The 25430-nt window shown below is 40.6% G+C and overlaps 1 protein-coding gene and 1 pseudogene across 1 annotated transcript; one reads left to right on the top strand and one right to left on the bottom strand.

Moving 5' to 3' along the window:
* Positions 1-5346: 5346 nt before the first annotated feature.
* On the bottom strand, positions 5347-6574 carry LOC119046653 (RISC-loading complex subunit TARBP2-like; annotated as a pseudogene).
* An 11673-nt stretch (positions 6575-18247) lies between these two features.
* Positions 18248-23760, top strand: ARL14EPL (ADP ribosylation factor like GTPase 14 effector protein like). The gene is made up of 3 exons (XM_037141783.2): positions 18248-18355; positions 20835-20974; positions 23497-23760. Exons 1-3 carry the CDS (start codon positions 18260-18262, stop codon positions 23717-23719), a joined length of 459 nt encoding a protein of 152 aa, XP_036997678.2. The 5' UTR covers positions 18248-18259; the 3' UTR covers positions 23720-23760.
* Positions 23761-25430: the final 1670 nt, after the last annotated feature.

The following is a 25430-nucleotide window of genomic DNA, read 5'->3' on the forward strand; positions in this document are numbered from 1 at the left end:
CTGGTATGAAATGTTTCTGTTGAGAAATCATTGGACAGTTTTATGTGAGCTACTTGTAGGTAAGTAATTGCTTTTCTCTTGCTACTTTAAAATTTTTCTCTTTGTTTTTTCCATTTTAATTATGATGTGGCTTAGTGTGAGCCTCCTTGGGTTCGTCTTATTTGGGACTCTGTACTTTCTGGAAGTGTGTGCCTTTTTTCTTCTCCAGGTTAGGAAAGTTGTAGTTTCTTCTAATATTTCTTGAAGAAAAGTTTTTTAATCCATTGCTCACTCTCTCTCTTCTCCTTCTAGTACTCTGGATATTGTTACACTTCATATTGTCCTAAATGCCCTATAAATTATCCTTATTTGTTAAAATTCCTTTTTCTTTTTGCTGCTCTGATTGGGTGTTTTCTGCCACGTTGTCTACCAAAAATCGCTGATTTAATCCTCTGTTTCATCTAATCTCCTATTTTTTCCTTCTAGTGTATATTACATTTCAGGTAGTCTATTCTTTGTTTTTGATAGGTTCATTTTTATTTCTGTGCCCTTTTTTATGCTTAGAGTCTCTTTGTTCAAGTTGTCACTAAGTTCCTTGATCATTCTTGTAACCATTGTTTTGAACTTTGTATCTGGTAAATGGATTGCCTGCCTTTCATTTAGCTACTTTTCTTGAGATTTATTCTGCTTTTTCATTTGGAGCATGTTTCTCTGTCTTCCCATTTGAGCTACCTCTTAGCATTTGTTTCTTTGTATTAGATAGATCTTCTGTGACTTCCAGTCTTGATAGAGTGGCCTTGTAGAATAGGTGTCCTGTGGGACCCAGTGATACAATCTTCATCACCTGAGCTGGGTGCTCCAGGAATGTCCCTTATGTGGGTTATATGGGCTCTCCTGTTGTACTTGAGTCTTGATTTCTGTTGGCCTATTTCTGTATGGTGTCAACACTCAGGCTTGCTGATTGTAAGGATTGACCCATAACTTCAGTGCATGAGCTGCTATACAGGTGCTTATCACAAGAAGTGGAATTTGCCTCAGCAGGATCTGGTGCCTGTTGAGATCTTCCTTTGGATATGCTGCTTTTGAAGCTAATTGGATTCTGCTCTAATGTTGTCTGAAGCTGGCCACTGAGTATGTTTGTTCTGGGGCCTCTTGGGAGGGACTCTGGTGTAGTAAATGTCAGACTCTGCTTGTGACTGGCCCTGGGCAACCTGTTTGGAGCTACAGTGTGTAAACTGTACTTTGTGGCTGCCTCTGCTTGGCCTGGGTATGTGGAAAGGATCAAGCTGTACACCAAAGACAGCTTTTACTAGCATCTGGCCTAGTGGAGGTCAGCAAATGTCCCAAGGTATCCTGAGATTTGCTTATCCTGCCTACACCCTTCAGCTGCCTATCAGGCTTAGTCACTACTAGATCCTCTGGTGATACTCAAGTTGCACAAGATAGTGTCTCAGTGAGTCACTAGGTAAAGGAATTAATCCAGATTGATACAGTTTCTAACTTAAAGGCCAGTGCTGGTTCTGAAGCCACTCAGCGAAGATCCCATTGCATACCAATCAAGCTATGACCCTGGGTACTTACATACTTTGTGATGGGGCAGGTTCTCAGGGAGTCATCAAGGTGAGGTCAGCAGAGTTTATCAGTCCCAAACAGGCAAAGATTTGGCCTTTTGAAGGGAGGGCTCTACAGTCCTTAGGTATATGAGGGGAAAATGATCCCATCCTAGAGCTAGACAACTCAGTCTGTTCCAGATCCTGCTGGGATCTTGATCTTAGCAGGGCAGGGCCACCGGGAGGCAGGAGGATGGGGCTAGTGCACCTCCCATGAGGTGTTGGTCAGTCTTGTTGCAAAATGGAGGGTGTGCCTCTTCTGCAGAGCCACACACACAGTCTGTTCCCAATTATGTCCAGACCTTGGTGGGGCAGAATAAGCAGCAGTTGGAAGGGGGGATCTACTGGGAGCGCAGAGAGTGGGGCTAGCAGATCTCTTATGAGAGGGAGGCACCAGTCAGATTCAGGGGACCATGAAGTGAATGGCTACCACCCAAAAGCCACACACCTCATTCACTGACACCCCCTGAGTCTCTACAGACTTCTATACCTGGGCCCAGACAGCTGACTCCTCAGCAAGGTATAAGCTCTTTAGGGTGGAACTATAGGGAGTCCAGAGTGTGGAGGTGTGGCTTTTCCCCAGGCTAGCCATATGGAGAGCAGTGCTCCACACCAGAAAGATGGTATTTATAGTTGTAGGAGAGACTTGGCACAAGTGTCTTGGTGGCTGTCCCTTAAACTGTCTTTTCAGGACCACAAACCCCGGTCTCCCCTTCCATAACTCTAGTGTACTCTGTGCTCCCTCTACCAGAGCCCAGGGTGAGTAGCTGTGAGTGAGATTTTGGATGCTGGCCCTTTAGGTGAATGCCTGTATCTCTAGCAGACTCCTGCTTCCCCCTGGTGGAGAGAATTTCTGCTGATTTTCATAGCCAGGTATTATGTGGGTACCTCTTTTTGACTCTGGTGCTCTGGGCTGGGGAGCCCATCTCGGGGTTGAGACCCCACACTTCTTGGGGGGACTTCTGCAGCTGAGATATTTCTCTGGAATCTCAGCCACTGCCCATGGTATTGAGGCCAGTCCTTTTCACATCTCTGCCCTTCTACTAGTCTTGATGTGACTTCTGTAAATCCTTGGTTATAAGTCTTCTCTTCAGCTAGTCTTCAGATGTTTATTCAGGTTTATTGCTCTATATTTTAGTTTTAATTTCAGTTTGACTCTGGAAGGAAGTATTAATATCTATCTTCCATTGCCACCTTGCATCTTTGTTTGTGGTTTTTTAAACGTAAATTCGAGATCAACATGGTGATTTAGGCTGTGGCAGTAGTAAAAGGAGAGTACAAATTGCAAAGATATGACATTTATTGGAGGGTTTGCTTTCAGTACCTGCCATGTATGTGAACCTTAAGGTTTACTCTATCTATTATGCAAGGCAGAAATCTTAACATTCGATCTCACAGGGGAGGGTAAGAGTAGCAGAGGGTTGGGGGAGTGGGTTAGAGCCTGGAATAGTGCTTTATACTGCTCACACTCACATGAAACAGACCCCCAAGGTACCATTCCCAGTGGTAAGTGTGGCATTGCTCCTTTTGGTTAGTGGATATGTGTCGAGCACCAGTGAGCTAGCTGCTGCAGCACATGCTGTAGAATGAAGAAGTCTTGGATGATCCCTCGAAGGGAGAGAAGTTCAGGAGGGGTGACAAGTGTATAAATGACTGACTGTAATACAAGCCGGACACGTGGAAACAGGGGTACTTGTTCTGACTGGCAAAAGGGAGGGTGTCACCATGGCAATTTTTGAAGTACACTGTGATCAAATATAAATGGGCTCTGGAGGTAGGATCATTCCTGCCATTTAGTGTCAGGTTAATGGAGGGCCTCAAGGACAATGAGGCTGGGAAGATAGACTTAAGGCATGTCATGAAAGGCCTGGAATATCATGTTGAGGATCACAAAGTACCACAAAGGTTTTGGGGGAGGAAAGTGACGTAATGCAACAGAATTTTAGTACGCTATAACCGTGGTAGTGGTGTGTGGAGATGTGAAGGACTGAAGGCAGAGAAACCAGGTTAGGGTCTGAAGCTGACCTGGTAGATATTGGTGGGGTGGGGAGGTTGTGTGAAATAGAGATGATAATTCATTATTTAATGTTCCTAGAAAACAGCACAATCAGAAAACCACAATTCATGAATAATTACTGCTAACTAAGGTAAAGTCTGGACCCAACTGTGAAAGAAATATGAGAGCAAGCATATGGCCCTGTGATCTTTAACAATATGCAGAGCCTTTCAAAATTAAGAAGCATATCCCCAGAGGTCAAACTGGAAATCCTTTTGTTGGAATTGCATGCCTCAGACAGGCCTCCAGCATGCCCCTGGGGTCTGAGAGACGTGATGGAATGACAGGGAAAATGAAGCAAAACTGGGGGAATGCACAGATGAGTCACTCCTGCTGTTGGAGGGGTGCGATGGGGCAGACAGGGTAGCAGGCAGTCAGCCCTGCAGACGCTGGTCTTGATCAGGGACATTCCAGGCTTAATTGTAAGTCAGTTGTACATGAGAGCCTGGGGTGGAGGCTTATGCCCAGAGCAGGGGGTTGGTGGGAAAATTTCCAAGTGAACATACCTCTACTTGCTCTCCCAGGTCATCCCTCCTGTCCTCTTTCCAATGTTCTTCAACAGATAGCTGTTCCACAAGGGGTGGCCTTCGTGTAAACATCACAGATAACCAGAAAGGATCAGAGTGGGGCCTCTGCAAAGGCGTAGAGGAAAACAACAATAAATAAGTGTTAAAGAATACATAGCAGAATAAACACACACCTAAAGCAGAAGGAAATATGAACAAACTTCTAGGTGGAATAAAACAATTTTAAAAACATTTGTCCTTTGAAATGAAATCAAATCAGGAATAGAACTTACAAGAGATAGGGTAGAAGATAAAAAGTCAAATGAGCCGGCAGAAATAGAACAAATGAGATATATGTCCACAAATGCTTATGTTGAGAGTAAAGAAAAGACTAAAAAACTAAGCGGCTAAAAAGGACTAAAAACTAACATACCCGAAAATACAAGGGCATAAAATAGAAAACAAAAATACCAGAAATAAAGAAGGAAGGAAAAAAAGCTACCTGTTTTTGTTTTTTATTTTTGACAAGATGAGAAATCTGAGAGAGAAGGCACAAACAGTGTTAGGAATAAACAGGGAGACACAATTACAGGTGCTGCAGCCATAAAAGAAAATGTGATGCTCTTATGAACAGATCTATGCCAATACATTTGAAAACTTAGAAGAAATGGTTGAAGTCCTAGAAGAATGTGGTTTACTAAAACTGTCTCCAGAAGAAAAAAATGCCCTTTAGATTTTCTGGAATCTGCTTTCTTAACAATTGAGTGTATATATCTTTCTTCTTATCAATAAAGACATTTCCACAATATCATGTTAAGGTATTAAATTTTTACTTTCCTAACCTAGCAACTCTATAATCTACAATTAAGATGAGATGTTAAATTTTTGCAGAGTTTTATCTTGGAAAAAATTCCCCAAAAAGGAATTTCTAGGTCAAAGATGCCTTTTTTTTTTTTTTTTTTTTTTTAATCAAGGTTTAAGAATCCAGTAAGCACCACATTTATTCTGGACTCCAGGGGTCACTGCAGCACTTGGGCTGTGGCTCCCAGCACCACACCCTCCTCAGCCTGCAGGGGGCAGCCTGTGTCAGAGGTAGAGATGACACCTCCAAGGGTTACCAAAGCTGGGCAGATGCCTGGCCAATGGCAGGAAGAGCACGGAGCAAGGGTGTGCATCCCTAAATCCACCTGGAGCTTTATTTGCTACCGGCCATGATCCTGAGGCACTATAGGACATGGTGAACAGCCTTGCCAGGAGCTGCTTCCTTGGTGGTTGCAGAGCCACGACACGTGGTGGTTTGCTGTGTGGGCGGCTCCACCAGCACTGGCAGAGCCCACTCAGGCTCAACTCCTCAGTATTCAGGTAGATGACATTGAAGGCCTGCTCCTAAGAGAGCTCACTGAGGACACTGCAGCAGGCAGGGCCCAAAGCACCTAAGCAGCCCAGAGAGCAGCTGCAGAGGGACAGGATCTTTTCTCTACTGAATTTCACAGAGAATCGCAGATGCAACCTGGGCTCTGGTTCCAAAGTCCATCCAGACGGAAGCCCACACCAGCAGAGAAGTGATTATCATCGGGCTCTGCCTCATTCCCATCCCAGACATCCAGAGGCACTGTGTGCACTGGAAGCAGCATTGTGGCTGCTGCATTATGCTTTGCCAGCTTTTTGGAAGTGCCATTGCCAATCTCAATGAAATGCTCCATTCAGCAGGTCATGGTAAACTTTCTGTGATGGGCTGGCCCAGACTCCTGACTCAGGCAGCCACCAGCCTTTCTGCACCACCAGCTCCTTCAGAGCACCAACAGGGTTGCACTCAGACTACTGAGGGGAGACCGGGGTTGTACCTCTATGGGGGGCTCCTGGTTGACACAGTAGATGGAACAAGAGTAGCAGCCACTGCGGCAGTAAAAACCAAAACATCCTGAGGCAGTGAGAAATTTAGAGGACAAAAAGAACTGCTGGTCTGCAGGGCTGGCACAAGCGCGCTCCCTGCTTTGAGGTGTTTGAGGGTCTCTCCACTGCCTTGTGCTTGACTGCCTTCTCGCTGGGCCCTGTCTTCCCCCTGTTCAAGACTGGAAAGTTATACTGATTGCTGGAAGAAGGGGCCTTTATCTTTCCGTGAGCTCCCCAATCAAGCCATGCCAGTCAGAACTGCTCCTGAGCTCAGGCACCTTTGGTGGAGATTCCTTCTCTGCCATACTTTCCTCTGGGAAGCCCTTTCTCTCAATAAATAGATTGCCGTGCAGCTGGTGTCACCAACGGTGACCTAAAAGGTGATATGCTGGTGGGCATCGCCCTGGCCTTTGAGAAAGTTGCACGTGAGCATCTTCCCTGCTCCTGGAGAAGGCTGATCGGAGTCTTGCCAGGGTCAGCTGCCAGCATTTGCTCTGTATTTGGCAGCCCGAGCCTGTGGGAGTGCTGGAGCCCTGCACCTCTCACTCATTTCCTTCTCTGTCACCACAGGCGCCATGGTTACTTCGGCCTCCATGTGGCCCAGTGCACCCTGACGAGCTGGGGGGGGCCAAGCCCTGGGTCAAGATGCTTATTTTCAAGCTTTTGTTACACAATAACTATAAAGTTTTAAAGGCATGATGGGAAGGCATTCCAGGAAGAGAGAATAACTGGAACAAGTTTAGGTACAGCAAATATAAAATATGTCCTGAGAATAGGAAGTTGTCCATGAAGTAAAAAGTATACTATGACATTGGTAAATCAAATTAGTAGAACAATATTATGCTAATGATTATAATTATGCTAACAGGAATATTAAATACTAGTGAATATATAGTAATAGTAGTAAATAGTAAGTGTAATAGTACTAATACTAAAACAATTCATTACACATTATGTACAATTATACTGATCTGGGTTCAGGTTAGAAGTTGTGTAAAATTATCTTAATGGTTTTCCAAAATGGAGCTACTGGAGGATCTAAAATTGCATAATTCTGTTTACCTTCCTCTCCTTTGGTATATTTCATCTTCCTGCCAGACACTCTATTTTTGTCATTGGGAGTGACATTTATTAGTCTCTGTAAACACAGAGATGCTACTGCAGTACACTTGGGGTTCCACCTTATCATAGCCTGGAAACCCCTCCCACTCTTAATAGATTCTTCTGAAATACATCATGGGGCCAAAATAGGTTTACAGACCCTGGCCAGGTAGCTCAGTTGGTTAGAGCATCCTTCAGATGTGCCAAGGTGGTGGGTTCAATCACTGGTCAGGGTACATACAAGAAGCAGCCCATGAATGCATGAATGGGTAGAGCAACAAAGGGATGTTTCTCTCTCTCTCATCAATAAATTTTTTAAAAAGTAGTTTTACAATTGTGAATATAGGAAACAGAGTTTACTCTTGCATTTTTATTTATTAATTATTGTAATATTTTCTACCTATTGACTGTAAACCTGCTTCTGCCCCATCCTGTTTGTAGACCTGTCCTGTATTGAACTCTTGTTCAGAGCAGCTCCGTTCACCTGGAATGCCCTTCCCACTCCCTCTCTACCTGTCTTTCTCTGTTCACTTTCTAAGATCAGCTCAACTGGCCCCTCTTCTTGGGGGACTTTCCCGATACTCCTTCCCAGGGAAAGCCTCCCGTCCCTCCACTCTCACTGCTGGCCCCGGCAGTGTTCTGAGCACTCGTGATGCACATCTTGTGTTTATTCGATTACCTGTCTCCTTCTACTAGATTTGTGGGCTCTTTAAAGAGAGGAACCAAGTCTTATTTGTCTTTTAATCTTTCACACAGCGTCCGGCTGATCAAAGGTGTTTAATCAGTGCTTGCCGAGTGAATGAGTCACAGTCCTGGTAATAGACATGCTTGAGCACCTCCAACTCTTACCGTTACACAGTGTAACAGTACCTGACATTTCCACTGAATAATATATTTTGGAAATCACTCTGTATCACTTCATAGAGATATTTCTTATCTATTTTCATAGCTGCATAGCATTCCATCTTTATGGTACATGTGAATGTACCAGTTTTTTCAACCACTTCCCTGTGTCTGGCATTCCAATATTTTGCAATTTTAAACAGTGTGGCAATAAATAAGCGTATGAGTTGTGTTACTTGGAAGCATACAAATTTATATATGGATACCTACAAACTGATAAATAAGTTAATTTAACTCATAAACATAGAGAGAGGGGAAGGGAAGGAAAAAGAGTGGGAGAGGAACATCAATGTGTGGTTGCCTCTCAGGTGTCCCCTACCAGGGACCTGGCCTGCAACCCAAGCATGTGCCCTGACTGGGAATCGAATGGGCTACCCTTTGCTTCACAGGCCCGTGCTCAATCCACTGAGCTACACCAGCCAGGGCTCAACTCATAAACATAGATTGTTACTCTCCAGAAATTAACAGGTAAGGCTGAGGGATGTTTTAGCATGTGAGTGCTTCATTTGAAAAAGAATCCAGTTCTAAATTACATTTAATGTATTCTCTAGAAAACCTGAGAGCATCTGAAGAGAAAGAAATATATTTTCTTCATAAAAGTCATGTCAAAATTACAGTAAATTTTGGACTAGCAAATTTAGTGTGCTATTATTAACTTTGAGAAACACTCTTTCATCTTTTAAGATTAAATCATCTTTTAAAAATATGATGTCAAGTTCTGAAGATATGTCAGTCAAACACCATTAATTTGGAAAGCGATCTGATTTTGCTTGAGAAACCTGGAATTAACACAGGATAATTACTTTATGTGATTTATTTTCTTTTTTAAATTGAAGAATTAAAAGGACGTATCTTTTCTGTGGTGCACTGTTTCTCACCAGTTTAATTTTCTTTTTTAAAGCCTTCATTTGGGACTCTTCTTAGTTGGTCATAATCCTTATCCTTTGGAAAATTTCCCCCCATTCTGTGTGTAAGAGGATTACTGTCTTTGCTTCTGGCCCTCGATAGGTTTGTTCTTTCTGCAGCATCTCACCTGCGTAGATCAGTGAAGAGTACCTTTTCCTGTTTATTGTGTAAGGACAAAGTGAGGCAATGGGCAAAGAATGTGTATTTGTAAGGCTTGATTTACTGTCAAAAGTCAGGTAGGATTTTTACCTGCTTCAAGGTTTATCAATTCTTAATTGGCAAGATGTAATCAATAATCCTTAAATGACAAAAATGGCAAATTTTTGACAAGCAAACTGTATTGTGCATTCTCAAAAACAGCAGTTGCTTAATGAGTATAAAGTTCAGGTCCAATATACTTAAATTCTGATACCACCTTAAGGTTTCTGACAAGTGGGTTACAAGCTCTTTTTTTGTTTGTTTGTTTCCTTTCTTTGTTCCTTGCAACAAAAGTAATTAGGAATGAAATGGTAGTTTTTACCCTATAATTCGCACACGAACGGGATGGGCATTAACCTGCAGTAGAATGGTTTTGATGACTCACCACACAATATCTGAGCCCTAGTGTTGGAGGACAATGGGGAGGATCATAAGTTAAAGATGAATACGTCCTAGACACAACCTACAAACATGGCTCAGTTCTCTCTTGGGACAACAGTTTTTTTTTTCCTGAATGGCTTTCTGGCTTAAATACGTGTGTGTGTGGGTGTGTGTGTGTGTGTGTGCGCTAGCAACTTGCCAGGCTATATATATATATTATTTACACTGAATGCATATATTATTTACACAATAATATATAAGGTATATTAATAATCATACATAGTATTATACATTGTATATAATATCTATTATTTACACTGAAGTATAATAATACTTCAGGGGCAGTTTGGTGTTAATATTAGTAATATTAGTTGAACGTCTGAAGTAGAGATACGGGACTGAACAGTGGAGTCAACCTTAACTCTGCATTTATTTGTTGTTGCAAATGGAAAATGAATAAGCAGAGGAATTATCACTTCCTGATTTCATATGATTTTAGAATAGACTCATGTTGGAAGAAAGAGTTAATAATGTTTACACCTATAACCACCCCCAAGCCCCTGTTTTTCCACCTTTCTGCCTCTTGGCCAATATTATTAAAGCGTTAAATTATAGAAGCACCTTAGGGGCCTATGACTTTTTCCCAAGAGGGTTATGTGGTTCCCCAGCAAAACAAAGGAAACAAAGCAGTACAGTTTCTCTTTTTTCCAGTGCTTTCCTCCTTTTTCATCCAACATAAAGGTATGTGGACTTTCTCTTTACCACCTACTGCTTCAGCTTGACAAGGCAACTCTCATTAAGAAGTAGGGAGTAATAGAACTGTGGAAGGTCATAATTAGAAAGGCACATCTTTTCAATGATGCACTTAGACTTGATTGCCTCCGAGTTTGGTAGAGAAAGACGAGGCAAAAGAAAGCCACCAAATGTTAACTCTGAATACATTGCTATATTAATGTGCTGTAGTTAAGAGTGGGAAAAATTGGTGTTCTTTTGTTGCAGTGTAGACTGAAACAAAAATGAAAGCAAAAAAAAAGTGAGCATGAGAAAGGGCCTTAGGAATCTGAAAAAAAAAAAAGAACTTTCACACTTGAAATCTGGGATGAGTGGTTTTGAAGTATTTTTATCGATATAATGCTGACTGTATTTATCAGAATAATGTGGAAAATGGCCCAATCTTCTGGTCTTTTAAAAGAGTTGTTTTTTTTTCCTTCCTGGCTTTCCACTGATGTGACAGAGGAGACAGATATGTTTCTAGGTTTCATAATCCTTAAAATTCCAAGGAAGAATTTAAATGTATAATTCGAGTCCTCCAGATCATAAATAAGGTGAGAGCAGAGAGGCCCTCAGGGACGCTGATCTGTAACTGGCTCACATGGGCCCTTCGGGGGGTTGGTTTCAGAGCAATACCAGATTGCAGAATTCCCTGCATTAGCAAAACAACTATGTGGTCGCATTGTGTTCCACTTCTTGTCAAATGCTCTGCTGAGTGCAACTCAAGTTATTTTTAAAATATTGAGCTACAGAAGCGTGTGTATGTGTGTGCAGTATATGTGTGTGTTGGAATATACAGCAATTTTAATGTGCCTGAAGGAAAATTTATGTATTATAAATAAAGTTGCTTATCAAGCATTAACATTGTTTATTTAAAAACACTTTCCAAGGCTTAAATCAAAATTACTTTTAATTCTTATGGGCAAACGGCAGTGAAGATTTTGTTAGAGGTTACTGAGCAGTTTTTATGACTGGAGAACAGCTGAATCAGCTGGGAGGGAGAAGCAAGGGAATGACTTCATTGATCACCTACCTGCACAGCAGGTATTTTCCTTTACCGAATATGTTCCAGGTGGGGTTTGACTTACCTGTCAATTATCCCAGCGACCTGTCATTTTTAGCAAGTATAGAAACAAAGATCACAGACAGAATGAGATTAAAATAGCCTGACTCTCTACTGTGATTTTTTAAAATGAACACTTATTGGTTAAATTAGTTCTATATTACCCATTTGAATGTTCTCTCAGTGTCCATGTGTGTGTCTTTTACTTCTAAATGTTTTTTGAGGGGCGCCTTACAGATAACGTCTCTGAGTAAACCTCTTTATCTGCTTCTGAATAAAAGTAGAGGCCAGATTTTGAGCTAGAATTTAAGCTGAATATTTTTCTTGCTTTGATAATTTGCTGGTATATTTAGGAATAAAGTAGAAAAAATACTTATTCTACATTATGCAAGACACAATCAGCTCAGTGAAATTCAGCTATCTGGTGGGAGGGGCACCCTAAGATAACAGTAGGTGATTAAAGTTTGAGTCACTTGGCCTGAGTTTCCCCGGATGACCTCTGCCTGGTAGTGAGCATGAAGACGGACAGCGGGACCTGATGGTGTTTGTGGGACCCAGTTCCTGAGGCCTCCACAGAGGGAACAACGTGCTGGGCTGTGTGATTCTCAGGTTTAAAGGTGAACATAATTCAGCCTCGAGGGCCCCTCTGAGTAAGTCAACTACTTCACCTGATGTTCAATCTAAGAAACTAATCTATTTCAATCCTGGAGAAATGTCTGGCTGTAGGGCTAGTGCCCTGCAGCATTTTCTGTAGGTATGTTTAAGGATAATTTTGTCCGTATGTGATTTTTTTCTTTTAAGCCGATATCTGCCTCCAATCCTGAGGTCAGATGGGGTTCATGTGCCTAATGGGGCCCCCCAGCACAGCCTTTGCGGGGTGTGCTGCGACAGAGCAGCCGAAGGGGGGGCGAACTCGAGATGATCTAAAGTGCATCTTCCCCTACTCCTTCTCCAGGCGTCTTTTTTGAAAAGGTTCGGTGTGGCTGGCATTGATTACATCCCATCCCTCAGCAATATCTTGTTGTAGAGATGGTGATCATCATTAAAACAAATCTTGAACCGTGTAACATCCTGAAAGGAGCTTAGTTTGAGAAGTCGGACAAATTTGGGTTTCAAACTCATGGGGCCTAAATGGGCCTCAGTTTCCTCATCCATAAAATACAGATAATAATTTCTAGTTCAGAGTATTGTTATGAAAGTAAATGAAGTAATATGTGTAGAATGTTTAGCAAAGTGCTTGGCACATTGTAGGTGTCTAGTAATTGACATTATTACCATAATATTCATGACATATTCATTAAGCCCTGACTATATGTAATAGTCCTAAGCTTGCTGGGGAGGAGTAGTAAACAAGGTATAAGACTGATTTCAGAGCTATTGATCTAATAGAAATAGGAACTCTCATGTGAGAATTGAAGGAAAATGAGCATCATAGACAACAGGTACTCCAGTGCTACTCAAGGTTCCTGTTCATGGTGAGTCAAGGGACTTGGGCCAGAATGTGATTCAGTGAACTGCCCCCTCCAGGAAGACAGTCATACTGTGAAGTAGATGTCAGGTAAACCACCCAATGTACTTAGTGACGCAGTTAATTTCCAATCTGGCACCTTGCTTGGTCCATACTTGGAGAATTCCTGCTCTTGAAATCTATTACGTCTGCCACTTGGGGGAGCCTCTTCTCTTTGTGTTGAACTATATTTAAGATTTTTCATAGGCAATCTGGTGTAATGTTAGGACAAAATAGAGTTTGTTAAATTCATGTCATACACTTTTGTTCCATTAAATGCAATAATAACCCAAGATATACCACCACATTGCTTCCAGCCTCATGCTTGAAGATGAGCATCTTCTGTAGCCAAGAAGCTGTTGTTTTTCATCATCATGATCAGAGCAGGTGGTGGCAGTGGTTCCCCCATCTCTTTGCAGGGCTTCTTGACCCTATTTTCTTATGTCATGGACTTCTTTTTTTTATTTCATATTTATTTTTATTTTTTAAATTTTATTTAGTTATTTTTCAAGTACAGTTTTTTGTCTATTTCTCCCATCCCAGCCCCCCCACCCGATGCTCCCCACCTCCCTCCCATTTCCTCCCCCCCTAGTCCTCATCCCTGTGTCCTTCATACTTGTTCCTCCAAATCCCTCCCCTTTTTCCCCCTTAAATTCCATTCCCTCTCCCCTCTGGTCACTGTCCCCTTGTTCTCTATTTCAGTGTCTTTGTTTTTATTCTGCTTGCTTGTTTGTTTTGTTGTTTAGCTTCCTGTTAAAGGTGAGATCATATGGTATTTGTCTTTCAACACCTGGCCTATTTCACTCAGCATAATGCTTTCCAGTTCCATCCTCTTATGTCATGGACTTCTTTGGCCAACTGTTATATCTGTGGACCATTTCTTAGAATGATATTTTAATCATATGAAATAAAATTTGAAAGGTTACAAAGGAAACAAATTATACTGGAATACATTTATCAAAATGTTAAAAAAACATTTGTAATTGTAGATGTGTTTTATTATTAATGTACAACAAAACCTAGCATTGAGTATAAAAACTCCCATTATTTTGAAGAAGTGATAAGCACAAATAACATTTTGACATGTCTGTAACAACTCTGATGGGTTATGAAAACATCTTTGTTTTCATAGGTAACAAAGTCACGTGTACTACTAATACTGTTGTGGTTTGTTGGTTGCATTATAATAGAAGGAAATGACAGAATTTCATTTAGAGGTCAGTGAAAATAAATATATATTCTTTACTCATCCAAGTTCAAGGCCCCCTGCATTCACTCTCTGGTTAAGAACCTCTGCCTTGGGAATAACAAACTGAGAGAAAGGAGAGTTCTGAACCTTTGTGTTACTTTTCCTAGGACAGATATTTGGGGCTTGTAATAAAATCCAATTATAATTTCAGTCCCTGTTGAGGTTTTATTTTAATTTTCTTTCACTTTATTTGGAATACAAAGGAGCAAGTTTATCCTCTAAACTATTTGTGGAGAGCTACAATCTCCAAAGGGCTTAAACAAAGGCATCTCAGAGAGAGATTTGCATAAAATATTTATTTTTCCCAATTCACTTAAATGGATGCCTTTTTAGTTCTTGCTTGCAAAGATGATCCTAAGGTCAATATCTATTCAGGGTGGGAGGAGGGCAGAATTTGTTACATAAGAAGCTAGAGGGCTACAGTGCTACTTTGGGGATAATTTTCTTGAAGAATCTATAAACAGAGCCCCAGAGAAAATGGGATGTTGGGATTCTAGAGTGATAAGGAGGCATTTTGGAACAGAAAGATAGATCAAAGGGGAAGGATTAGTTAGGTAAGAGATGTCAGATGTGTTAATGGGGGAGGCCTGATAGCTTTGGTCCAAGTGAAAGTATGAGCCTAGACAGGTGGATTGGAGGTGGTGGTGATGAATTTTCATTGATATGCCAGGGATGTAGAACATTATTGACAAAGGGAGGAAGCGAAATCTTTTAGTAAGAAAGTTATAAAGAAATTTCTGATATAGAAATATCAATATGACCACATGCTTTAGTTGAATTGGGTATAGGAAGAAAATATGGACAATAGTTTTAGAATCAGATGGCAAGAATGGATGGAGAAAACCATACTTTCTTTCCCTATCCCAATGTCTTTCATAATCACCTAAGAGTAGGATTCATGCTATGAGAAATAGTGTTACTATTGTTCATAGTAATAGTAAAGTAGAATACATTACTTTATGGGAGAGAGATCAGTGGGATGTGTGGAGCACATGGCTTGTTCCTGAGTTTGTAAGTGTTTATCGCTAGGATTTGGCCACCTGTGTTTGGTAATTGGTGCCTACCAGATAGGGATACTATGTTTCCAGCTGATTACATTTCTAAGGGATGGCTCCTAATCCTTGAGAAAGACTGTTGGGTTGTAAAAGTGTGCAAGTCTGGGAGATGATTTACATCTCAATGGGGAAGAAAAATTTACAATGACAAGTTCTGAACTAAGTACTATAAGTAGAGGGAGGTCGGAGGTCTGCAATTAGAAAGAAACTTGTCTAAAGGTCAGTCAGGCTGACAGTGAAGCTGGAAAAGACAGCAGAGTTCAGGCTGCCTGTCACTACCAAACCCAATAAGCAATGACAGGGATTGAATCTTTATGGGCACTTTATTCCGATGACCAGTGATTTGAGAAGATGATGGATTCATACTCGAACAGACCATCTTAAATTCCATTTTAAAATGGCCCTTTTTATAAGGAGAACAAAGTGTAGGTAAGGGGGTTGGAATTCAGGTAAAAGTTAATTGGATTAAAAAATGACTTCAGCATCTTGCCCTGGGCTGTGGTTATCTCACCCTAGAGTACAATGGCTCAGATATCATCTTGCATTTCTTGCAGTCCTCCTGAGGAGCAAAGGTGGGACTATTTATGGTCTCCTAGAGTCAGGGTGGGTCATACCTTTAGTTCCTGGAACAAAAGCTTGAACACACATTGATTACTAAGCTTATTATCTATTACTTGAACTAAAATTTTGTAACTCTTAAGTCCTCTATTAACAGGACCATTAAGGATTTCTTGGTCAAGGGTAAAGTACTTTTGCTTATACTATTGTCTTCAGGGTGGATGATACCTGACAGAGTGGAAAGGAAGAATCAATATTGAGAGTATTAGGAGGGAAAAATCAACATACTTCCTAACCTAGTGTTGGGATTTAATTGGAGAGGGGGATACAGAAAAGTGGGCAGTTGATGTCTAGTGAGCCTAGACATAGGGAGAATGAAGGCGCATTGATAGAAATGGAATTTCCTGTTGGCAGGCAGAGTGGTGGTGCCAAATGGCCCAGGCCAACTTAGTAAAGCATAACTCCTAGTTTCCTTTGGTAGAAACAGGACTCTATAGTCAGTGCTAGCAGTTGGGTGGGGAAGAGGAGAGGGAAAGCAGCAGGGCTGTGGAAGCCTCCTCTGGAGTGTGTTCCTTTCTGACAGAATCTGCAGAGCAGCCCTGATGGTGCATTTGTGATTACTGTCCTGTGTTATCTTCACCTAAGTCATACCCACACACACGTACACAGGCACCCTGTATATATACTGAAATATTTCAAAGAAAATTGCAGGCATGTTAGCAGCTGAGTTTTATGGAGAACTGATGACTCCCATTTAGCACAAGCTGTATTAGAAATTTTTCAGAAAACTCAGGACAATGGCTTGGGAAGTGGCCTCCAAAGAGGAGACTACTGCAAGCATGGGAATGGATAAGGTATCCACAAACTTACTGAGGACATAGGACATTAATGTGTCCTACCTTTCTTAAGGGAGTATAGAGCAGGAAAGCAGAGGTCTAGAATTCAGAGTCCTCTTAGAAAGGAGAGAATAGTCCCCGTGTTGCCTGTTCCAGCAAGGTTTGAGGTACTGACTGTAAAAGGTGCTGATTTGCTGGTAAAACACCAGCAAAGACAAACATCAGTAATGTGGCCTGGGAAGTGAGATGCAGAGTTTAAGACTGAGTGGTAATTCAGAGAAAGACAAATACTACATGATTTCACTTACCTGTATTTTTTGGACCATAAGATGTACCTAGGTTTTAGAGAAAGAAAATAGGAAAAAACTTTTGAAGCAAAAAGTGTAGTAAAATAATTAATAACATAAGTAACATAATATTTCACCAATGTAAATGTAAAGAGAATCAACAGCAACATTAACAACCATTATTCCTCCCAAATTGGGAAAAAAATTGTGCATTTTATAGTCCGAAAAATACTGTATATGTGGTACCTAAAAAGCAAAATAAATGAACAAACAAAACAAACAACAGAAAAAGGGAGGGGTGAAAAAGAAACCAGGTTTAATCTCCAAAATATGTAAAGAACTCACACAACTCCACTCCAGAAAGACAAACAGCACAATTAAAAAATGGGCAAAGGACCTGAACAGACACTTCTCCAAGGAGGACATACATAGGGCCCAGAGACATATGAAAGGATGCTCAGCATCACTAGCCATCAGAGAGGTGCAGATTAAAACCACAATGAGATACCACTTCACACTGGTCAGAATGACCATCATAATCAAATCAACAAACAGCAAGTGCTGGTGAGGTTGTGAAGAAAAGGGAACTCTAGTGCACTGTTGATGGGAATGCAGATGGTACAGCCACTGGGGAAAACAGTATAGAATTTCCTCAAAAAATTAAAATTGGAACTGCTTTTTGACCCAGCAATTCCACTGCTGGGATTATACCCTAAGAATGCTGAAACACCAATTCAAAAGAACCTATGCACCCTAATGTTCATAGCAGCACAATTTACTATTAATAGCCAAGTGCTGGAAGCAACCTAAGTGCCCATCAGTAAATGAATGGACCAAAAAACTGTGGTACATTTACACAATGGAATATTACACAGCAGAAAGAAAGAAGGACCTCCTACCCTTTGCAACAGCATGGATGGGACTGGAAAGCATTATGCTGAGTGAAATAATCCAAGTGGTAAAAGACAAATTCCATATAATCTTATCTATAAGTGGAACCTAATCAACAAAATGAACAAGCAAGCAAAATATAACCAGAGACATTGAAATAAAGAACCAACTGACAGTTACCAGAGGAATGGGGGAGAGGGATAACAGGGGAAGGAGGGGAACAGCCATCAGTGACATGTATAACAGATCCATGGACAAAGCCAAAAGAGGGTAGGACTGAGGGTAGGGAGGTGGGGATAGGGGGATGGGGGTGGGGGAGAAGAAAGTAGAGGCAACTGTGCTTGAACAACAATAAAATAAAAAGAAAGAAACCAGGAAGGCAGATGGAAGTCTGGCTTTGAAAAAAAGATATAGGGAGAGAGCAGGAAAGTCACAGGATAAAGTTACTGGAGATGTATGAAATTAATGTATTTTGCTTTTTTTCTAGTTACTTTTCTCAGTGGTCAGAAATGAGTGAACAATCAGAGAAAGATAATCCCGCTGAAGAGGGATACACAGGTCGAAGTTCTCCTGAGAAAAACTGTGAAATCGGACAAAAGCAACTGGTATGGCATATGGACACTACGATTCCATGGTATTTGGGGAGTTCCCAGCATGGGGAGCTTGGAGGCTCCAGGCTTGGGAGAGAAGGTGGGCTCAGTCAAGGCTCCTCAGGAGGGTTTCTGCCTCCCCCAGTACTGGTGTGCCCTTCCCTCTTAACTCCTCACTGCTAAGTGAGACACAGAGGAGCTAGGTCTCACTTCACCTAGTTCCTCTGTGCCTCTCAGTCTCCTGATTTTTAGCCCCATGTACTGTGCCTTTTGGAGTAGGATATTTTGCAAAATATGCTCAAGTGATTTTATTTAACAAACCTTTGGGGTTTTTTTCCCTATTATGTGCTACTTGTGGTCCTACAACTTGGTATATATTGATTCACCTATTCCTTATCACAAGATACTGTTGTTAACCCCATATCACAAAAGAAGAAACTTGGCTTAGAGAAGTAAGAACTTGCTCAAGGCACACCATTACCACGTGGTAGAGGCCAGATTAGAACATAGAATGGCTTACTCTGCTGTCTGTGTTTTTAAACTCCACCTGTGCCATTGAGAATAGTAATAGATGGAAGTAGTGCACTCATTTCACAGCTATACCTAAGTACAGAATTGTTTCACAAGGTTAAAAGTGTAAAACAAATTCATACACACACACCAAATGAAATTTTAAAAAATTTATATTACTTATATTTCTAATATAATTATATTATTTTGGACTGACTAGACTATTATTAAACTAAATAAACTTTAGAAAAGCCTGCAATTCTGTTACTGATTTTTCACATAAAATTTATATATTGAAAGATTCTCTTTTGTTTCTAGTATAGTATTTCATGTATATGAGGGTTGGCAAAAGTAGGTTTACAGTTGTATCTGTAAAAGAATTTATTCTTTTATTATTATTTATTCATTATTGTGTTATTGCTGGTTCCAGTTTGCTAATATTTTGCTGAGGATTTTAGCATCTGTGTTTATCAGGGATATTGGCCTATAGTTTTCTTTCTTTGTAGAGTTTTTATCTGTTTTCTGAATTAGGGTAATGCTGGCCTCATAAAATGAACTTGGGAATCTTCCATCCTCTTGAATTTTTTGGAATAGTTTGAGAAGGATAGTTGGTCATTGTTCTATAAATGTTTGGTAAAATTCACCTGTGAAGCCATTTGGTCCAGGACTTTTGTTTGTCAGAGGTATTTTTTTGTTGTTGTTAATTACTGCTTTGATTTTACTGAGTATAATCTATTTAGATTTTCTGATTCTCCCTGATTCAGTGTTGGAAGATTGTATGTTTCTAGGAATTTATCCATTTCATTCAGATTGTCAATTTGTTGGCACATACTTATTCATAATATATATGTTTTTTACAATCCTTTGTATTTTTTTATGTCAGTTGTTACTTCTCTGTCAGTTTTAACAAGTTTCCAGTTACTTCCCTGACCTTCATACCAGTCTTGATGTGACTTCTCTAAATGTTTGGTCATAAGCCTTCTCTTCAGCTAGTAGTCTTCAGATGGCTATCAGGTTGATTGCTCTGTCTTTTAGTTGTAGTTCCAGGTGAGTCCTGGAAGGAAGTGATGGTAACATCCAGCCAGTCTGCCACCACCTTGAATCTCTCCTCTTTGTTGTGTGTTGTATCACGGTCCATACTACCAACTGTAAACCCACTTTTCCCACCCCTTTTTTATTAGCCTATATAGTTCTGGGCCACTCAGGTTACTTTCTTCAAAAATCCTTCAGAAGAGCATTTCTTTCCCTCATGACATGTGTGCTACATGTTCAAAATAAGTTAACAGGGTCGATTGAAGCATCTACATTACTTGTCTTCCTGATTAGGCCTCCTTTAATTTAGAATATCCCTAGAGACTTTTGAAAATTTACACTAACGCTCTAGAAAGCCATTCTAACAAGATTCGCTTCTTCAAATTGGAGCTTTGACTGAGAACTTAAACTTCAGTTGGCAGCGTTCTGCATCGGAGCCCTGACGGAGCCCAGTTCCAGGCTAGTGAGTAGTTCTGAGATGTCCCCCTGGCACTGAAGGGGGGAGCTGTGTGCACGCCACTCCCTCTGTGACCTGACACACTTTCCCGTGGCTGCTTCTGCTGACAACGGTGAAGGGGCCTTTTCTCCTCTGTCCTTTTCCACCCTAAAGTGCTAATTCTGACTTTCATCCCCATGATATTTGAGAAGCCAACTGGTGTTTTGCAGGTGTGAGAAAATTCTGTTCTTATTTGGTTGTTTTTTACATTTTATTATATAAGTTGTATACTGTAGATTTTTTGATGTTGTTGTTCAGAAAGAATGACCTAAACTGAGGAGATTTGCAACATCTTTTGAAACTTAATCAGATTAAGTTTCTGGTTCTTTCTTCAGGTAATAGTATCTATCCTTTCATGCCATTATGCTAAAAGTTACAGAAAATTTATTTTGATACAGTGTAAGACAGATTAAACCACCCACTTCTTACTACTAATACATTTTATTTGTTTCATAGCAACAGATAGAGCGGCAGTTAAGATGCTTGGCATTTCAAAACCCTGGACCACAGGTAGCAGACTTTAATCCTGAAACTCGACAGCAGAAAAAGAAAGCCCGGATGTCAAAGATGAATGAGTATTTTTCTGTAAAATACAAGTAAGATCCCCATTCACCGTATTTGATTTGTGGGATAATAAAATGCATGCATTCTCCTTGACAAAGCAAAGTAATTGAAGATTGACCCTTGTTTATAATTCAAAAATATGTTTTCTATAAAGTACAGTATCACCCCATGGTCTGGAAGTTAGTAACTTCAAGAAATAGACTATAATCCCAGGCTAGAAATCAGTTTTTTAAAAGGCTGCAGAAAAAGTAGGGAGGCTGCAGTGCAGAAGCCCTTGGATTAGAGTAACAAGTTTAGTAGGATAGATGATAAAAGGAAGAAAGATATATTATCAGAAGGAGAAATAATATAACTATGGGAGTAGATTCAGGTATCAAATGGACATGAAGTATCATAAGTGCAATGACTGCTATTGCATCAGAAGTATAAACTAAGTAAACCATAAAGAAAAAGGTTGATCATTCTACCATGTTAAAATAAGAATTGTACCCATTAAAAGACACCCTAAAAATAATGAGACACAAGGCACACTATAGAAGTTATTTATAATTTAAAAGGTTAATATCCAAAATATGTAGAGAATTGTACAACTTAATAAAATATAAACTTCCTCTGAGAAAAATGAACTGAACAGTGAACAGGCATTTCATAGAAGAAAAGGCTAACAAACTCTCAGGATACTGGACCCCATCAATGAGAAGTGCCCCACTCCCCAGACGGGCAAAGCTTTTAGTCTGATGATACCAGCAAAGCCCTGGGAAATGAATTGAGTGTAACATGGTACAGCCATTGCTTGAAACAGCGTGGCATTGCCTACAACACTTACGGCCTAACATCTTTACTCCTGAAAAAACTGCTACACAAGTATTATACAATAGGAGACATGTTCATGAAGTTTCATAGCATCACTACAATAGCAAAGAAAATAAAATAGTAATAATCCAAATGCCCATTTATAATGGAAAAGATACACAACTTATACATTCATACAGAGGAATACATGTAGAAGTAAAAATATTTGAATGTAGCTATGTGCACCATCAGAGGTTCATCTCAAATCATGTGATAGGATTAAAAATCAAATTACAAGAGGAGAAATGCAGTGTGCCTGGGCACACATACATGTGTGGCATAACTAAGAGTCAAACAAGAAGATGGTTTTTATAGCACCGAGGTGCGGCTCCTCTGTGAGGCCGGGAGGAGGGCGGCCATGCGTGGAGTATCAAGAGGACCTTGAAGGTACAGTACTCATCAAACTGGGCAGTGAGCACACAAGCTGGTTTTATTTTTCTTTTTTAATCTGTGTATATATGTTTTGTATACTTTTGTATGTATGATAGTTCAGAATTTTACGTAAGGTAGCATCAGTTGGCAGGAAACTGTAAAATCTATCTTGATGTCTGAGTTAAGATGAGGGTGTATTTGGGTTAAGGCCTAGGGAGAAGGGAAGAATCTGACCTCTCTTTTGGTTTGATGGCCTCCCACTCCCGCCACTCCCATAACAGATTTTGAATTCAGCTGACATCTGAATATCCTGATGGGCTTGGGAGTTGGTGGGGGAGCTTCCATTCCACAGAAGAAAAGCTTCAAATGTAAATCCTTGTTGGATGGCATTCCACTAAAGTGTGGTAGTCAGGCCACACGTGTACATAGTGGTCCTCAGCCTTTCTTGTGTTACTAGGAGGCGGAAGAGGACAGAACAGTGTTACTTAACTGAAGAGGAAAGGAGGTGTATGCCTGCTTGGGAACCCAGGGTGCAGAAGTTCATAATTTCATAGCCTTTTCGGACTTCATCTGGTAGTAATGGGTACAGGCTGCACAGAGACCCTTTTGTTATTCTAAGACATTCAAGTAGCTCAGTTTTGAAGGATTTATTTCAAAGTGGTTGGTTATGAGAAGGTGTGGGAATTCTTGTGAAAACCTTTTGCCTCCTGGACGTGTTCTAGAGGCTGACAGAGAAAGTATTGGAACCTGAAGCAAGGTGTAGACTCTGGTGCTCTCATCTGGTCCAGAATTCTCACCTCCAATCAGAGCTTGCAACGGATCCCACCACCTAGCCACCGTTTTCTTCCTCCACGCTGGTAAAACACAGGGTCAGAAAGGAACAGAAGCAAAGGCACTGTTAGCTAAGGAGTTGTTTATTTATTTACTTTTGTAACGATGATGGCATAGTAACTGAGTAAGGTTCAATGCCTGGCATTAAAAAAATGTAATTGTGTTCACTATAGGGCATTTTTCTTAAGAAAGAAAAAGAGTGCGATTTACTAGGGAAAATTCCATCAGGAATGGTTATAATTGAAAGGAAAAATTGGATCACCTATAGAAGGAAGATTTAATCAGTTATTCCTCATAATTTGCTTAGATGGAACATGTAAAATATTTATTATTCTCGGTGACAAGACTGGCTGCATTGGAAATCGGTCGCATATGGCGGAATTTCCGAGGACATCATTGCCATGTAATGTTCTGAAGTGTTGCTGGGTAATCTCCTCCGTGTAAAAGAGTCCTGAGGAAAGTTTCGCTGTCACGTTAGCGTCCCTGTTCTCCTTCGCAGAGTTGTGAGGAAGTATGACAAAAGCGGCAGGCTGATCTGCAACGACGCGGACCTGTGCGACTGCCTGGAGAAGAACTGCCTGGGCTGCTTCTACCCCTGCCCCAAGTGCAACTCCAACAAGTGCGGGCCTGAGTGCCGCTGCGGGCGGAAGTGGGTGTACGAGGCCATCGTCACCGAGTCCGGAGAGGTCATCAGCATGCTGCCATTTAATGTCCCCGACTAGGAGCTGCGGCGGAGGCATTGATTTGTTTCTTCTCCTTTACATTGAAGTCAACCCCTTTCTTTTGGTGAATTCTAGGGCTTGGGGGAAAATGTTGGAAAAACATACTGAAGAGGCGTGTTCTCCAAAGCTGTAGAACAGTGTAGAATGGGCAGTCGTCACCCAAGAGGGCGACAGTGAATGGCTCTCAGTTTCTGTCATCAATACTCCCATCTGCACTCTGCCCTCACATTAAAAATCTCTTTTCTCTTCGCTGGTATCTGAAAAATATAATTGTAAGATTTTCAGAATTCTGTAGCTGAGAGGTTTTTTTTTTTTTTAGTATAGAACTATAAATTTATGATACCTAGTTACCCTGAGAATCAATCATACACATAACTAGTTCTAAATCAGAATTGCTATTTGGACTTAAAAAAAACAAAACTTGTGACTGTGTTGTATATTCATCATCTTATTTTATTGTGATTTTAATAATATTAAAATTAAACTTGGTAATACTTGGTAATGTTTTATTGAAAATATATTTCACTTGTAAAATTGAGAAATAAGGACTTACATATCCTAAAAGCCAGTGGTTTATATTGTTTTCATTCAAGCTTAGAATTTCAGATATTTTTTTCAAAAGATGAAAATTGCTCTGGCTGGTGTAGCTCAGCGAATTGAGTGTGGGCTGTGAACCAAAGGGTTGCCAATTCGATTCCCAGTCAGGGCACACACCTGGGTTGTGGGCCAGGTCCCCAGTGGGGGCCACATGAGAGGCAACCACACATTGATGTTTCTCTCCCTCTCTTTCTCCCTCCCTTCTCCTCTCTAAAAATAATTAATTAAAAATTTTTTAAAGAAAACTTATTACACAAAAATGTGTTTCTTATATGTTTGCTAATTAAATGTATTGCTATGCAGTTGAATAATATATTAATCTGGTACACTGTAGGAGGTTTATACAAAAGAAAGTAGAACTTGGTTTTCTTGGAATTTCTCTTTATAATCCCATTTGCCTCAAGTCGGTGGTCCCTATATTTCGGTGTGCATCACAGTCACCTGGAAGATGTGGATCATGGATTTTACCATCCCGCATCCACGTTTCATTGGGTGTGAAGCAGGGCTCATGAATCTGCATTTCCAAGGCGATGCTGCTCATGCTGCTGGTGTAGGGACCACACTTTGAAAACCACTTCTTTACGTTCTACTGGATACTTAATATATGGGAGAGTGTAAGTGGATACTTTAATAAAAGTTTTTTCAAATAATTAATAGTATTTAATTTTAAAGTAAACTTTTCAGGGATTATTTTTCCTCCATGGTCATTTTTGAAAGCACTTATTTCTGTATAATCCACATGTGCCTGGGAAGGTTCCTGATCATTCTGGGCTTGTTATTTGATAGTATGTTTTGACACTAAAGTAACAAAATCTTAAAAGTCATGCTATGACTACAGCATTCCTGTGTGGATAGCAGGAGAACTCATTCTGTTTTCCACAGAATTTACTGAGTCCCAGATTCCACTCACTTTTCTCACTCATACACTGGCTTCCCATTCATTACATTACCCATCACAGCAACTGTGAGGACGACTGGAAACCAAACCACCCACGCCAGGTGCTTCAAAACGCTCACCAGGAACGTGCAGCCCCGAAACCCGTGAACGCAGTGGTGGCCTTTGGGGTTTATGTTTTGTTTTGAGAATAGTTGTTATTTTATAAATGGCTGACCA

The sequence above is a fragment of the Artibeus jamaicensis genome, unplaced genomic scaffold, assembly GCF_021234435.1.
Source record: "Artibeus jamaicensis isolate MK-2021 breed Jamaican fruit bat unplaced genomic scaffold, CSHL_Jam_final contig_402, whole genome shotgun sequence".
NCBI lineage: Eukaryota > Metazoa > Chordata > Mammalia > Chiroptera > Phyllostomidae > Artibeus > Artibeus jamaicensis.

Excerpts from the sequence above, each read along its gene's own strand:
- ARL14EPL (XM_037141783.2), top strand. The coding sequence starts at position 18,260 with ATGAGTGAACAATCAGAGAAAGATAATCCCGCTGAAGAGGGATACACA. Across the intron at positions 18,356-20,834 it reads AAATCGGACAAAAGCAACTG|CAACAGATAGAGCGGCAGTT; the intron begins GTATGGCATATG and ends TTTGTTTCATAG. Across the intron at positions 20,975-23,496 it reads TATTTTTCTGTAAAATACAA|AGTTGTGAGGAAGTATGACA; the intron begins GTAAGATCCCCA and ends TCTCCTTCGCAG.